General features: G+C 45.9%; 1 protein-coding gene across 1 annotated transcript; it reads right to left on the bottom strand.

Annotated features, from left to right (window-relative positions):
• Nucleotides 1-4,585: 4,585 nt before the first annotated feature.
• LOC143021255 (uncharacterized) lies at nt 4,586-6,596 on the bottom strand. Its single transcript, XM_076178654.1, has 3 exons — nt 6,120-6,596; nt 5,759-5,929; nt 4,586-5,492 (listed from the first exon to the last, which is right to left on the bottom strand). Exons 1-3 carry the CDS (start codon nt 6,155-6,157, stop codon nt 5,264-5,266), a joined length of 438 nt encoding a protein of 145 aa, XP_076034769.1. The 5' UTR covers nt 6,158-6,596; the 3' UTR covers nt 4,586-5,263.
• Between the last annotated feature and the right edge of the window lie 9,719 nt (nt 6,597-16,315).

Below are 16,315 nucleotides of genomic sequence, written 5' to 3'. Positions count from 1 at the left end.
TGGGGATTTTTTTTTTTTTTTGGGTGGGGGTGCACTTACAAACCAAAGCCATTCATCATTCGTCTATGGAATTAAAGTATCTACTTATAAAAGGATGATAGTACTTTTAAACTACTGCTGTCCTGAACTATTCTTTACCACATCTATGACTATACTTCTTTTTCAGACTACCCACCCTCTTCTTCCTGTGGTGGGGGAGAAGAATGGTGTTTCCCATGCGTGTCGTAGGAAGCAACTATGTAGGAAGGGTTGAGGGGACTAGGGACTCACCATTCTGTATTTTCTCTCACGACAATTCAAAGTCTGGGAGGAGTCCAATCAGTATCGTAGCTATTGGGCTATTAAATGTCTGTGGATATGGTACAGATGAGGGTAAAAGAGAAGAAATCGGTAGTATCTTATTTAGAAGAAAGATGGATGTGTTTTATCAAGTGAAACTAAACTAAGAGGGCAGGGTGAGTTGTACTTTGGAAACATGGTGGGTAGGATGTCGGGGGCAACGAGTTAGTGGGTGAGGGATGGAGCGGTACTGTTGGTAGGTGCGTGGTAGAACGATAGCAAGTGTTATCAAGGACAATGTTGATGATGAATTGGGGTGTGGTTTGGCTTGTGTGAGTACTTGTTGCCCTGGGAGTGATAAAACTAGAGAGTAGTAAAGTTTCTATTTATTGAAATAAGTGAGTAGAGTTTTATGAGGAATGCAAATGTAATGATGTTTTGGGATCTCAATGATAAAGTAAGAGATGAACAGATAGGTGGAATAGTAGGGAGGTATGGGATGTCTATAGTAACTATAGTAGCAAGATGTTATAGATGCGTTAGAAAGGAAGAAGATAGTAACCGTAGTATTCAAGAAGAGAGACAACCATAAATATATGTAGAAAAGGTTAGTGGATGGGCAGATGGTCGAAAGGGAAAGGACTTTAGCATACTACGTAGTGGCACTCAAAAAGAGGATTGAATAAGTTCTGGACGTAAATACATTTAGAGGAGACGGCGATTGTCGGATCGTTATATGGTAGAAGGGAAATTGAAAGTGGAGGTAAAGTGGAGGGGGAGGAAAAAGGAGGGAGGCTGAAGGTAAACAAACTAAATAGAAAATAGAGAAAATATATCAGAAGTTGAGAGAATTGTGGGAAGCAGTAAAAGAAAATAGTAGTACAAGAAAAATAGACATGTTTCAACAAAGAGGGACTAAAGTGTCCCTGATATCGCATCATATCGTTCCACCATGCACTTACCTACTGCCCAGTGCTACGCCTCTCTCACTAACTCGTTGCCCCTGACACCCTACCCACCATGTTTCCAAAGTACTACTCACCCTTCCCTTTTAGTTTAGTTAAACTTAATGAAACACACCCATCATTCTTTCAGCACCACCTTCCCCTATCCATACCACCATTTGGTGGATCTCCTTCTCTCTCCTATAATTCTCACTCTCCATACCGTCTTTACATACTTTACCCCCTCTCTGTTGAAACAAGTCTATTTTTCTTATACCACTATTTCTCTCATCCTTTACTACTTCCCGTGATTCCCTCAACTAGGGCCTACAGAACAAAACAGTTTCCATATGTAAAATCAGCAGATCAAAAATAGTAACAAACTGTAAAGAAATATCATGCAACTGAGATTTTCTAAAAAATTGTTGTCCTCTGTAATGGTTAGTAATTATATTGATCACTGAAATAAAGATTGACATAGTGGTTTGTGTGTCTAGTTGAAGCAATTGGCATTTAATAAAAAATTGTAAGGAATAGGAAAGGACTGGATATTAATATAACATTGAATATCTAAACAAAATTTACAAATGAAACAGTATAAATTGCAAGTTTTTTTGAGTTGAAAATATACGCATACTATGAGAGAGCGTTAGTGTCGTGTTTTGTGTAGTATGTATAAGCAGATGGCATATTCAATTACTACTCATTACCTGCATATAGAAGAGGTAAGCTATTCATGCCAATATTTAAGGAACCAATTTTATTCGGGGGATTTCTCAGGTATGCAAAAACTAGATTTACTATTGTGCAAAATACGTTTTCATGTCCTCATGGGTCAAAGAAAATGTAAAGTAGAAGGGCTAACCTTAAATCTATACAATAAAGGTTTTCAGGTTTAGAAAATTAAACATTTTACTTATCTCTTCATTATAGATAATAGTGATACAATCATGCCATATAAAATAGAAATTTAAATATAAAATAATAGTATATATAATTTCAGTATTGTCAGTAACTTTCTTAAAATTATCAAAACCACTATTGGGGGGAATTTATTTTGTGTGTAGTAATGATACATTAACTTGGAAAATTAAAAAAGTGAGTGAGGAGCTTACGTCAGGAAGCAGTGATAGACTTACCCATTTTAACGGACATTGACGTCGACTGTCATAACGGCGCTTACATAACGAGGTGCAGCGAGCGCGCCCACGTAATATAGAATAAAACCACTCCAGCCGTTCATGTATAGTTTTATACAAGGGAACTGGTATTTGTGACTATATTAACATTACATATGACAAGGAGTCTTAATTCTTTTATCAACTTCATTGAGCAAAATCCTTATTGCAGTTTGCCATTGACACATCAACGGAGATGGTCGGTGTAATATAGGATTTAATGTGTATAAAGTGGGCGTCTGTCTCATTGTAAGTTTGACACAAACAGAAACCAAGACTAACGATTACAATAGAAAGATGAACAATAGTAGGAACAAGAATAGTAACACTAATAAGAGGAACAGGAACACGATTGAACAAGAAAAGTGACACCAAGAAGGGTAACAAGAGGTCACATTGAATAAAGAACTTCAGAGTAGAAACCAGAATAAAAAAAAAGTCACGTGTTCTACATTTTCTAAAGGTAGCAGTTTTAAGCTCACATGTCTGATATTACGCGCATGTTGAAGTGGAAAATGTCGTCCACCGTAATTTAATTGAATCTGGGACAAATTTAAACCTAGCAAACTGTGCGAACATAATTTTCATGCACGCTGGTGACCTGAATATGGTCATTCTAATGCAATTATGGTTATTCTTGGGGTTTGAAATATATTTAAGATCTGTAACAATTTGCCCGTGACGGTTGTCTCTTCAGTAAAAGATTACAAATTTAACCAATTCTTCTGGTAGGCAATTTGTCATTCGTTTTCCATTAAGCAGAGCTAAAGGGAATCTACATCAAGTAACGGGATTTTCACACAATACGAATCAGACTAGAAATTAGTGTTAGGGAGTATTTTTCAATTTGGAAGTGGGTTGAAACTACTTCGCCGACCGTGTACTCAAATGAAATAAACTTTCTGCAGCAGTGATGTAGTACAACTGTACGATTCATTTATAAGCTGTAATGCTTGCCATTTATTTGTGTATTCATTATATTTTTTCATTATTTTATGAAAACTCGCTGGCTGAGCGGGTTAGGCCGTCGTTACTTACGGGGAAGGTCGAGTTGCGGGCGGTTCGTATCCTACCACCAGCGATGTTGAACCAAGGGGATGGTTCATTATGCCACGTCCACACGGTCGAGCACTGCCCGCCGGGCACGAGGGCTTTGCTCGACAACGGGCAATTTCATCGGGCAAACCATCCAACTGTCCGTTCCCGGCGCCATTTGCGGGCAGTGGATGGAGGGCTGACATCGCTGCCAAACGCATGAGGTGAGATGCGAGCAAAGTTATGCCACGTCCACACGGTCGAGCACTGTCCGCCGGGCACGAGGGCTTTGCTCGACAACGGGTAATTTCAGCGGGCAAACCATCCAACTGTCCGTTCCCGGCGCCATTTGCAGGCAGTGGATGGAGGGCTGACATCGCTGCCAAACGCACGAGGTGAGGTGTGAGCAAAGTTAGCAAACCCGCTCAGTACAGACCCAAGTTACCTTACTACCATGTCCGCACCTAGTACTAGCGTGTACTGGTCTCGACAAGGCGTGCTATTGGTGCTATGCTTTCTCATATTTGTCTCTTGCCTTTATATATATGGCCCCACTTTCGAAAGAACAGAAAAGCTGCCTATGTTCATTCTCATGTAATTGCAAAACAACTATTTTCATCCTGCAATTCACGTAGGATTGTCACCGAGCTTCCCATTAAATCACGTCTTTGTAACCACTCCCGGCATCAGGCATGTCTCAGTGATTTCTTTTTAATGCAGGCAGCAATTATAATGCTGTAAAGTGCTACCTTCTTTCCAAGTATGGCGGGAACCACGGTTATCGTACCGCACTGAATTACTCCCTCCCAACCTCTGCTTGCGGCCAACTAACCTCCAACCACCATCGTCAGCCGTGTGGACGCGGCATTAAATTCCACGCTACAAAGCCCTCTGTGAGGGGCACCGTCCTAGCCTCCCGATAGGGGGTGTGACGTTTAACCACATATTTTATTCATTTATACTTTTTTTTCTGCATGAGACCAGAAGTCTCCTGTCGGAATGTTTTTCCTTCGTAATCCCATTCAATCTTGAGCTCACTACCCCATACATATATATTTAATAATTTTCTTTTACAGTCTTACTATGGAACGAGTATGAAGCTAATATTTGCCCAACTGGGGTTGTTGGACCCCTACTTCACTGCAGTCTTTACCTGTAAAGCTTCAACCTCATAGCTCCAGCATCTATACAGATGACCCAATTTAGAATATTTGCAGCAATTTCTTGCAAAGGTGTAAATGGAATAAAACCAATTCATAGTACAACTTTATAAGGATACAAAGTTGGTATGTACATATACAAAGGGCTTTCTCCTCCCTTACAGGGAAGTAGCCAAAGTCAAATCCACTCCCACCCAGTTCATCCCCCACATAAGCCCCCTTCCCTCTTTTCTTGACTCCTCCAGGATGACTGGTCATCCCTGCATCTCGCCTACTGCCCTGGGTCAAGCAATGCATTAAGACACAGCACATCCACAGCAAAGCCACTTCATTTAATTGGCAACCTCCCCATCCATCCCCTTAAGCAGGAAAACTGGGAGAAATACCTCTGGGTGGCGTCAAAATATTTACACTCCCTCATCCCTCCCCTCCCTTCCATACATAAGATGTTGGTATGTACAGTACCAAGTTCAAATTACTGAAGCAAGTTTTTTGACCTCCACTTAAAATTACTTTACATCTTGAACCAATGACAACTACATGAAAGTGCCAAGATCTCATCAACACCCTCTTCTGTAACACCAAGATAATTTCATTCTATGCCTTGTCAATCAATTCTTCCTTTCTAGGTAACGAGAGGAAACAACTGATGCTTAATCCCTTTAAGTTAACCCAGTAACAATCCAGAGTTTAAGGTAGGCTCAAGGACCAGTGCCAACCACTGAGGACTCCAAGTTTCTCTATCAGTGAAACTTGCAGCAACTACCTTTACAAGTTTAAAAGAAGTATGTACTAGTGCAATGACAACTAATTTTTCCCAAGTAGCAGCTTGAGAAAACCATTTCCATGTTCCATCAACTGGAAAGGATCTGTTGAGCAACTGAGGTCCCAGGCATCTGAAAAAGATAGCTTCTGTATTTCACAAACAATGACTGGAAAAAAAAAGTTGCAGATTTTTCTCTATTTTCAATAGTTCTATTACTTTCCAAATTTTACCTAACTTGAATTTTTAGTTGTAATGTAGTTCAAAGTCACAAAGAGCCACACTAGTGTTCTTTCAAGAGTTCTTTCTGATGTGAATGTTAAGAATGTATCCACAATAAACAAGTGCCTATCATGACACAGGCTTTGCTATGTGTGTATTCACATTTTCCAGACCTACCTTGCTCCATGCAGTTCCTTGTCCTGTATGGCTGAAAAATCACGAGGAGCGAGACGAGGAGGATACGGCAGGCAGGTTGCTTTCAAGGGCAGCAAGATATCTGCCAGATGGAAGAGAGATGGTGGTTTACAGGACAAAGGAACAGCAGTGCATTGCAGTCCCACGAGGTGGCTGAAAAAAGGGGAATAGGCATCCGATTTCTTTTCTCAAATGTTACCTAAATATATATATTTTTTACAAACTAATGAAATGTCAGCATTACAGCAAGTGACCATCCTGACAATTGTTTTCTATAATGTTGCCATCATTCTACGATATAAAATTGGTTTCAAATTTCAGAAATACCAATCACAACACTCACCTTACACTGAGAAACACCAGACTGGGAGCCTTCCCCATTTCCTTCAAGTCGGTCGAAAACCATTCTTGATTTGACGGGTGAAGATCCTTCCCATGGTGTGGCTAGTTGTTTTATCATGCGTTCAAACTCCTGGGATCCATCCCCTCAACTGACCAGAAGGAATTCCCTCCCCCTATACACCCAGCAAGTACTCCTTCATCCCCACCTATTTTGATAACATTTCCCCCACCCAGTCCAGCCTCTTTGTCTACCTTCTCTCCATTTTATTTCCCAAACCTGGATCATGTCCCCATACTTATTCACCTCCACCTCCTCAATGTCCACAAATTCGCTGCGAATCTCTCCATTCCTCTTCAACCACCAACACCTCTCCTTACATAAACTCTTCACCCAAACACCAGCTGCTCTTCCTCAGATTTTCCATCACCAATTCCTCCCAACTAACGCCTCTCTCCACCACCAACTCCTCCTTCTCCTCTCTCTCTCCACCACCAACTCCTCCCCTCTCACTTTCTCCACCACCAACTCCTCCCCTCTCCACCACCACCTCCTCTCTCTCCACCATCAACTCCTCCTCTCTCTCCACCACCAACTCCTCCTCTCTCTCTCCACCACCAACTCCTCCTCTCTCTTTCCACCACCAACTCCTCCACTCTCTCCAGCACCAACTCCTCCTCTCTCTCTCTCCAGCACCAACTCCTCCTCTCTCTCTCTCCACCACCAACTCCTCCTCTCTCTCTCTCCACCACCAACTCCTCCTCTCTCTCTCTCCACCACCAACTCCTCCTCTCTCTCTCTCCACCACCAACTCCTCTCTCTCTCTCCACCACCAACTCCTCCTCTCTCTCTCTCTCCACCACCAACTCCTCTCTCTCTCCACCACCAACTCCTCTCTCTATCTCTCCACCACCACCAATTCCTCCTCTCTCCACCACCAACTCCTCTTCTCTCTCCCTCTCTCCACTACCAACTCCTCTTCTCTCTCCCTCTCTCCACTACCAACTCCTCACCTCTCTCTCTCCACCACCAACTCCTCACCTCTCTCTCCACCACCAACTCCTCCTCTCTCTCCACCACCAACTCCTCCTCTCTCTCCACCACCAACTCCTCCTCCTCTCTCTCTCCACCACCAACTCCTCCTCTCTCTCTCCACCACCAACTCCTCCTCTCTCTCCACCACCAACTCCTCCTCTCTCTCTCCACCACCAACTCCTCCTCTCTCTCTCCACCACCAACTCCTCTTCTCTCTCCCTCTCTCCACTACCAACTCCTCTTCTCTCTCCCTCTCTCCACTACCAACTCCTCTTCTCTCTCCCTCTCTCCACTACCAACTCCTCTTCTCTCTCCCTCTCTCCACTACCAACTCCTTCCCTCTCTCCACCACCAACTCCTCCTTCCCTCTCTCCACCACCAACTCCTCCTCCTCTCTCTCTCCACCACCAACTCCTCCTCTCTCTCTCCACCACCAACTCCTCCTCTCTCTCTCTCCACCACCAACTCCTCCTCTCTCTCTCCCTCACTCCACCACCAACTCCTCTCTCTCTCCCCCCACCACCAACTCCTCTCTCTAAACTACCAACTCCTCCCCTCTCTCTTTCTCCACCACCAACTCCTCCCTCTCTCCACCACCAACTCCTCCTCTCTCTCTCTCCACCACCAACTCCTCCTCTCTCTCCACCACCAACTCCTCCTCTCTCTCTCCACCACCAACTCCTCCTCTCTCTCTCCACCACCAACTCCTCCTCTCTCTCTCTCCACCACCAACTCCTCCTCTCTCTCTCTCCACCACCAACTCCTCTCTCTCCACCACCAACTCCTCTCTCTCTCTCCACCACCAACTCCTCCTCTCTCTCTCCAGCACCAACTCCACTCTCTCTACCAACAATTCCTCCTCTCTCCACCACCAACTCCTCCTCTCTCCACCACCAACTCCTCCTCTCTCCACCACCAACTCCTCTCTCTCTCTCTCCACCACCAACTCCTCCTCTCTCTCTCTCCACCACCAACTCCTCCTCTCTCTCTCTCCTCCACCACCAACTCCTCCTCTCTCTCTCTCCTCCACCACCAACTCCTCCTCTCTCTCTCTCTCCACCACCACCAACTCCTCTCTCTCCACCACCAACTCCTCCCCTCTCTCTCTCTCCACCACCAACTCCTCCTCTCTCTCCACCACCAACTCCTCCTCCTCTCTCCACCACCAACTCCTCCTCCTCTCTCTCCACCAACTCCTCCTCCTCTCTCTCCACCACCAACTCCTCCTCCTCTCTCTCTCCACCAACTCCTCCTCTCTCTCCACCACCAACTCCTCTCTCTCTCTCCACCACCAACTCCTCTCTCTCTCTCTCTCCACCACCAACTCCTCTCTCTCTCCACCACCAACTCCTCTCTCTCCACTACCAACTCCTCTCTCTCTTTCTCCACCACCAACTCCTCTTCCTCTCTCTCTTTCTCCACCACCAACTCCTCTTCCTCTCTCTCCACCACCAACAACTCCTCTCTCTCTCTCTCCACCACCAACTCCTCCCCTCTCTCTCTCCACCACCACCATCTCCTCCTCTCTCCACCACCACCATCTCCTCCTCTCTCCACCACCACCATCTCCTCCTCTCTCTCCACCACCACCAACTACTCTCTCCCTCTCTACACCATCAACTCCTCCTCTCTCTCCACCACCAACTCCTCTCTCTCTCCACCACCAACTCCTCCTCTCTCTCTCCACCACCAACTCCTCCTCTCTCTTTCCACCACCAACTCCTCCACTCTCTCCAGCACCAACTCTCTCTCTCTCTCTCCAGCACCAACTCCTCCTCCTCTCTCTCTCCACCACCAACTCCTCCTCTCTCTCTCTCTCCAACACCAACTCCTCCTCTCTCTCTCTCCAGCACCATCTCCACTCTCTCCACCACCAACTCCTCTCTCTCCACCACCAACTCCTCCTCTCTCTCCACCACCAACTCCTCCTCTCTCTCCACCACCAACTCCTCCTCTCTCTCCACCACCAACTCCTCCTCTCTCTCTCCACCACCAACTCCTCCTCTCTCTCTCTCCACCACCAACTCCTCTCTCCACCACCAACTCCTCCTCTCTCTCTCCCTCACTCCACCACCAACTCCTCCTCTCTCTCTCCCTCACTCCACCACCAACTCCTCCTCTCTCTCTACCACCAACTCCTCCTCTCTCTACCACCAACTCCTCCTCTCTCTCTCCCTCTCTCCACCACCAACTCTTCCCCTCTCTCTCTCCACCACCAACTCTTCCCCTCTCTCTCTCCACCACCAACTCTTCCCCTCTCTCTCTCCACCACCAACTCTTCCCCTCTCTCTCTCCACCACCAACTCTTCCCCTCTCTCTCTCCACCACCAACTCCTCCTCCCTCTCTCCACCACCAACTCCTCCTCCCTCTCTCCACCACCAACTCCTCTCTCTCCACCACCAACACCTACTCCTCTCTCTCCACCACCAACAACTCCTCCTCTCTCTCCACCACCAACAACTCCTCCTCTCTCTCTCTCTCCACCACCACCACCTCCTCTCTCTCTCTCCACCACCAACTCCTCCTCTCTCTCTCCAGCACCAACTCCTCCTCTCTCTCCACCACCAACTCCTCTCTCTCCACCACCAACTCCTCCTCTCTCTCCACCACCAACTCCTCCTCTCTCTCTCCACCACCAACTCCTCTCTCTCTCCACCACCAACTCCTCCTCGCTCTCTCCACCATCACTCCTCGCTCTCTCCACCACCAACTCCTCCTCCTCTCTCTCCACCACCAACTCCTCCTCCTCTCTCTCTCCACCACCAACTCCTCCTCCTCTCTCTCTCCACCACCAACTCCTCCCCTCTCTCTTTCTCCAGCACCAACTCCTCTCTCTCTCTCCAGCACCAAATCCTCCTCTCTCTCCAGCACCAAATCCTCCTCTCTCTCTCTCCACCACCAGCTCCTCCTCTCTGTCCACCACCAACTCCTCTCTCTCTCTCCACCACCAACTCCTCTCTCTCTCTCTCTCCACCACCAACTCCTCTCTCTCTCTCTTCACCACCAACTCCTCTCTCTCTCTCCACCACCAACTCCTCCTCCTCCTCTCTCTTTCTCCACCACCAACTCCTCCCCTCTCTCTTTCTCCACCACCAACTCCTCCCCTCTCTCTTTCTCCACCACCAACTCCTCCCCTCTCTCTTTCTCCACCACCAACTCCTCCCCTCTCTCTTTCTCCACCACCACCAACTCCTCCTCTCTCTCCACCACCAACTCCTCTCTCTCCACCACCAACTCCTCCCTCTCTCCACCACCAACTCCTCCCTCTCTCCACCACCAACTCCTCTCTCTCTCCACCACCAACTCCTCTCTCTCTCCACCACCAACTCCTCCTCTCTCTCTCCACCACCAACTCCTCTCTCCACCACCAACTCCTCCTCTCTCTCTCCACCACCAACTCCTCCTCTCTCCACCACCAACTCCTCTCTCTCTCTCCACCACCAACTCCTCCTCTCTCTCTCCACCACCAACTCCTCCTCTCTCTCTCCACCACCAACTCCTCCTCTCTCTCTCCACCAACTCCTCCTCTCTCTCCACCACCAACTCCTCATCTCTCTTCACCACCAACTCTTCCCCTCTCTCTTTCTCCACCACCAACTCCTCCCCTCTCTCTTTCTCCACCACCAACTCCTCCCCTCTCTCTTTCTCCACCACCAACTCCTCCCCTCTCTTTCTCCACCACCAACTCCTCCCCTCTCTCTTTCTCCACCACCAACTCCTCCCCTCTCTTTCTCCACCACCAACTCCTCCCCTCTCTCTTTCTCCACCACCAACTCCTCCCCTCTCTCTTTCTCCACCACCAACTCCTCCCCTCTCTCTTTCTCCACCACCAACTCCTCTCTCTCTTTCTCCACCACCAACTATTCTCTCTTTCTCCACCACTAACTATTCTCTCTTTCTCCACCACTAACTATTCTCTCTTTCTCCACCACCAACTATTCTCTCTTTCTCCACCACCAACTCCTCTCTCTCTCTCTCCACCACCAACTCCTCTCTCTCTCCACCACCAACTCCTCTCTCTCTCTCTCTCCACCACCAACTCCTCTCTCTCTCTCTCTCTCTCCACCACCAACTCCTCTCTCTCTCTCTCTCTCCACCACCAACTCCTCTCTCTCTCTCTCTCTCCACCACCAACTCCTCTCTCTCTCTCTGTACCACCAACTCCTCCTCTCTCTCTGTACCACCAACTCCTCCTCTCTCTCTGTACCACCAACTCCTCCTCTCTCTCTGTACCACCAACTCCTCCTCTCTCTCTGTACCACCAACTCCTCTCTCTGTACCACCAACTCCTCCTCTCTCTGTACCACCAACTCCTCCTCTCTCTGTACCACCAACTCCTCCTCTCTCTGTACCACCAACTCCTCCTCTCTCTGTACCACCAACTCCTCCTCTCTCTGTACCACCAACTCCTCCTCTCTCTGTACCACCAACTCCTCCTCTCTCTCTGTACCACCAACTCCTCCTCTCTCTCTCTCTGTACCACCAACTCCTCCTCTCTCTCTGTACCACCAACTCCTCCTCTCTCTGTACCACCAACTCCTCCTCTCTCTGTACCACCAACTCCTCTCTCTCTCTCTGTACCACCAACTCCTCTCTCCTCCCTCTCTCTCTGTACCACCAACTCCTCCTCCCTCTCTCTCTGTACCACCAACACCACCTCTCTCTGTACCACCAACTCCTCCTCTCTCTCTCTCTCTGTACCACCAACTCCTCTCTCTCTCTCTCTGTACCACCAACTCCTCCTCTCTCTCTCTCTGTACCACCAACTCCTCTCTCTCTCTCTCTCCACCACCAACTCCTCTCTCTCTCTCTTTCTCCACCACCAACTATTCTTTCTCCACCAACTCCTCCTTCCTCTCTCCACCACCAACTCCTCCTCCTCCTTCCTCTCTCCACCACCAACTCCTCCTCCTCCTTCCTCTCTCCACCACCAACTCCTCCTCCTCCTTCCTCTCTCCACCACCAACTCCTCCTCCTCTCTCTCTCCACCACCAACTCCTCCTCCTCTCTCTCTCCACCACCAACTCCTCCTCTCTCTCTCCACCACCAACTCCTCCTCCTCCTCTCTCCACCACCAGCTCGACAGTTACTGGTCAGCCCAACTTCATCTTAAGCAACTTATCTAAACGTCATTGGAATCATTTAAGCAACTTTAAGACTGGAATTTCAATTAAACTATTGCAGTTTCGAAAAAAAAATGCATTGAACAATTATTCGTTTCTGCACATGATTTATTTCAAATACAGATTTGGCCAAATATGAAAAACGAATTAGTTACTAACCTGTATTTGAATCAGTCTTCCAGAACCGCGTGTCCATGGCTCATTCCTTCAAGTATCAACAATATCTTCACTTTTTCGGCCGGCCTCCTTTCATTTAATATTTCTGAAAAATAAATTGTACTAATACTGGGCATATTAAAAATATACTGCAGACGGCACTGTCAAACATCCAATAAAGAAAAATATTTACCTCTTAGATGAGTTGCCTAGGCAGTCTTCCAAATCCAGTTGAAAATATTTGAAAATGAAAGTTGGGGGGAAGGGGGGGGGAGTGCAGTGCTAGCGGGATAGCAATCCGAAAAAAAATCTTTTTCAAGCACTAAAAGTTTATAATTTTCATTTAGCGAGATGCTGTCGGTTTTTGGGGTCAACGTACGCAACCGAAAATCCTTCGTTCGCGCCAAAACGCCATATTGGCTTTGTTACGAAATAATTCAATACTTACCGTTAACTACAAAATTCGAGTACTCACCCCAGGAGCGCTTGGCCTTGTCTATGTCCTCTTCATAGTACCTAGAAGTGTAAATATGTAGATGCGGTAGTGCGTAGTCTGTATCCACCGTATGCTCAAAACCTGGGACCGGTAACGCGCCATTGCAAATGACTTGCCTGGGCTTAACAAGTTGATGTCTATTGCACAGTGGCGATGGTGTCGTGCCCTGGATTTTGTTTTAAGCATACGATGTTCTACGCTGTCGTGCCCGTATCGACCTAATATTATAAAACTCAAAATTTCCAACCCACTCCCGCGACATCTGGGCTAGATCGACTTGCCCTACCTATTCCAAGTTCGACCTCCTTTTAGGCATACGATATCTCTATTAGTATCTTGTACTAATCCGCAATAATAAAAATAATTTGCCTGTTATGATACGGGCCTTGCTATGTGTATTTGTGTTTATCAGACCTACCTTGTACGATGCGGAGAGGCGCCATGTCCAATATGATCTTGATTTCATACAAGACGACATCCCGATTCCGACTTTCACTATTCACTGTCAAACATCGCGTTAAGTAATAAAATATTACATTATGTGTAAATTGATTATGTCTACAAACGTAATTAACTTGATATTTCACTTTCCTGTCCTCAGCGTTCGCTGGCTTCCTTAGAAATGACGACGTCTTTTTTGGCGCCCGGCGGGCCGGGCAGGACCAAAGCGGTCAAATTTGATTGGTCGAAAATGGTCTCGTGTTTTGACGTTGACGAATCACAGTCCTTTGCTCCACCACCCACTACATTTATGTCGAGCTTTCCCCAAAATATTGACAATTGGTTGTTACAAATTGTCTGCTTCCACACAATGTCCAATGAGCACGATAAATTTGCTTTCCTGATATTATCATGCATTGGTCAAGGCGTCGAGGCATATCAAATTTGAATAAGTAATCATAGTATCATTTAGCTGTAAATGACCACTCGTAAACAGGCTATTTCAGTGGGGCGGCGCAAATTGTTCTTGGTGGGTCGTGCAGATTCCTAAAGTTAATAACAGCTTTCAAGCACTCGAAATATCATTATATTCACTTTGAATTACCTCCAATACTGGATACAGTAGTAAATTCTGTGGGACAAGAAACTTCACATTTTGACGAGATTATTTCGCGGGCATTATCGTAAACTGGTCCTTGCCTATAAATTGATGTACATTTTTATAATTAAAATGGGACCGTTATAGATGATAAAATTTATTGTAATTGTGGATTAAGTTATCGTCAGTGCAGGTAGATTCTAGACCTCTACAATAAGGTAAGGAAAGAACAAATTGGGGGGGGGGGGGGATTTAACCCCCCCACCCCTGGATCCGCCACTGCCGGAGGAAGCTGATGTAGTAATCCCAAGGCCACCTCAGGTCTGGCGTGAGCATTGGGGACATTACTCACACTAAACACTTTTCCTAGCCTCTGCGCTGAGGCCAGGATTCGAAAATGTGCCCGAAATCCCCACGCGGTTACCAGGCACGCGCGTTACCATTGAGCCGTGGCGTAACCCGAGGTGATATAGCTCTAGGGTTCCGTAGATATGTTTTATCTTATTTATTTATTTGTTTTATTTGTTTATCAATTTGCTCGATGCAAAGGTTCCCTGTTCTCTCCATACATCAACTCTTCACCCATACACCAACTCTTTCTCAGATTCTCAATCACCAATTCCTCCTCTCTAACGTCTCTCTCCACCACCAACTCCTCTCCCTCTCTCTCCACCACCAACTCCTGCTCCTCCTCTGATTATTGTTAACGAAATAACTAATATTCCTTAAATATTTACCCCACCCCTACGGATAAAATGAGTTTGTAGATTTAATGCAATATTCTGTTATTCATTTCTTGTTTATGTTTTTTTTTTTCAAAATAGAAAAATTCAAAGTATCTTACTTTTATTTTTCTTCACTATTTTTCCATCTACTTTCCTAATCTAAATATTCTTCACATAATATTATATCTTTATTCTTGATATTGTGTGATGCTTAAACCACCGGTTCTTAAAATCCTATCATCACTCCACATTGCAGAAATAACAATAATGATAATAGTAAAGATGATGACTATTATCATCGATATTATAAATATCAATAACGAAGTTATCATTATTATTAGAGGGGGTTTACACTGTCTAGCGCGGTTCGACAGACACAGTGATGTGTGAACGTGTGAACGGGGTATTTGGGTTTAACCAACGTGTTCGACAACCAAATACCCCGTTCACACATCAATTTAAACACGTGTCTGTCGAACCGCGTTCGACGAACCGTTAAACGGGCCCTACACGATCAATATTATTGCGCAATATTCCGTATTGTACAATATTATTGATGGTGTAGGGATGGTACTGAAGAATAACACAATGTATTGTAAACATCAAAAAGAGTTTTATATTCTATTGCACAATATTGAGTAGTGTGAGGGGAATATTGCGCAATATCCTGTCAGTGTGGTTGCTGCCCTCGTACTGTCAACATGCATGGGTCCATCATGATGTCTCTCTGAAATCCTTCGTTCGACTGACGATATTGTGCAATAATATGAAGCCATGTAGGGGTGGACAAATATTGCACAATGAAACTGAATCGTTATATTGAGTCAATAATATTGGTCGTGTAGGGCTGACTTTAGAACGTGTAAACCCCTCAAATCACTGCCTACAGTAACTGCATGTAGGTCGACAAAATATTTCTGGTCACACATTGTTAAATGAAACGAATTCTTGAACATCGGGGCTTTATTTAAGCAGTGACTGTGAAAACTTCACTAAAGTCATTAAGGAACTTGGAATACCCTCTCTTATCAGTATAATATTGTCCATAATGACAGACAGGATGGTGAAACGTTCTTTCTTTTCTGTATACCATAAGGCTTAGGTGGGTAGCCAGTCAGGGCATACACCCACTCATCCATACATCCATACACTCACCCATACACCCACACATCCCATTTTAGTGGTAGTTACAATAAATATTTTATTCTGTTTCCGTGTTATAACTGGACGCAAAATCACTTCGAATGTAACGACTTACAACGGATGGAGCTTCAATAACCACCTAATTGTTGTCCTTCCTCTTGGACCACACAATCCCAAGTGGACTATGAACTATGGGCTACCTAGGAAAGACTACTCGCTCGCACGGGATAGGTGTGTGTATGTGTGTGAGGGGAACATGTGAGAAAATGAAAAGATAGTAGGGTATAAAAGTCGGTTTTTGCCAATAAGTGCATCTTTAGGAGCTATTCTAAGGGCGATGATCGTGGCGCAGGAGGAATGGGCAGGAAACTTGGATGGCGACGCCCGCATCTGAAGCAACCAAAAGTGGGGAAAATGGTAGGGGGCGTAGTGGTAGAGAAAGGTAGAAAAACGGAAAAACTTAAGTGGGAGGTAAACTGAA

The sequence above is a fragment of the Oratosquilla oratoria genome, chromosome 41, assembly GCF_046742065.1.
Source record: "Oratosquilla oratoria isolate Oo_2021 chromosome 41, ASM4674206v1, whole genome shotgun sequence".
Classification (NCBI taxonomy): Eukaryota; Metazoa; Arthropoda; class Malacostraca; order Stomatopoda; family Squillidae; genus Oratosquilla; species Oratosquilla oratoria.
This window is presented reverse-complemented; position numbering and strand designations above follow the sequence as displayed.

Excerpts from the sequence above, each read along its gene's own strand:
- LOC143021255 (XM_076178654.1), bottom strand. The coding sequence starts at position 6,157 with ATGGGGAAGGCTCCCAGTCTGGTGTTTCTCAGTGTAAG. Across the intron at positions 5,930-6,119 it reads CTGGTGTTTCTCAGTGTAAG|CCACCTCGTGGGACTGCAAT; the intron begins GTGAGTGTTGTG and ends CCCTTTTTTCAG. Across the intron at positions 5,493-5,758 it reads AAGGAACTGCATGGAGCAAG|ATGCCTGGGACCTCAGTTGC; the intron begins GTAGGTCTGGAA and ends TATCTTTTTCAG.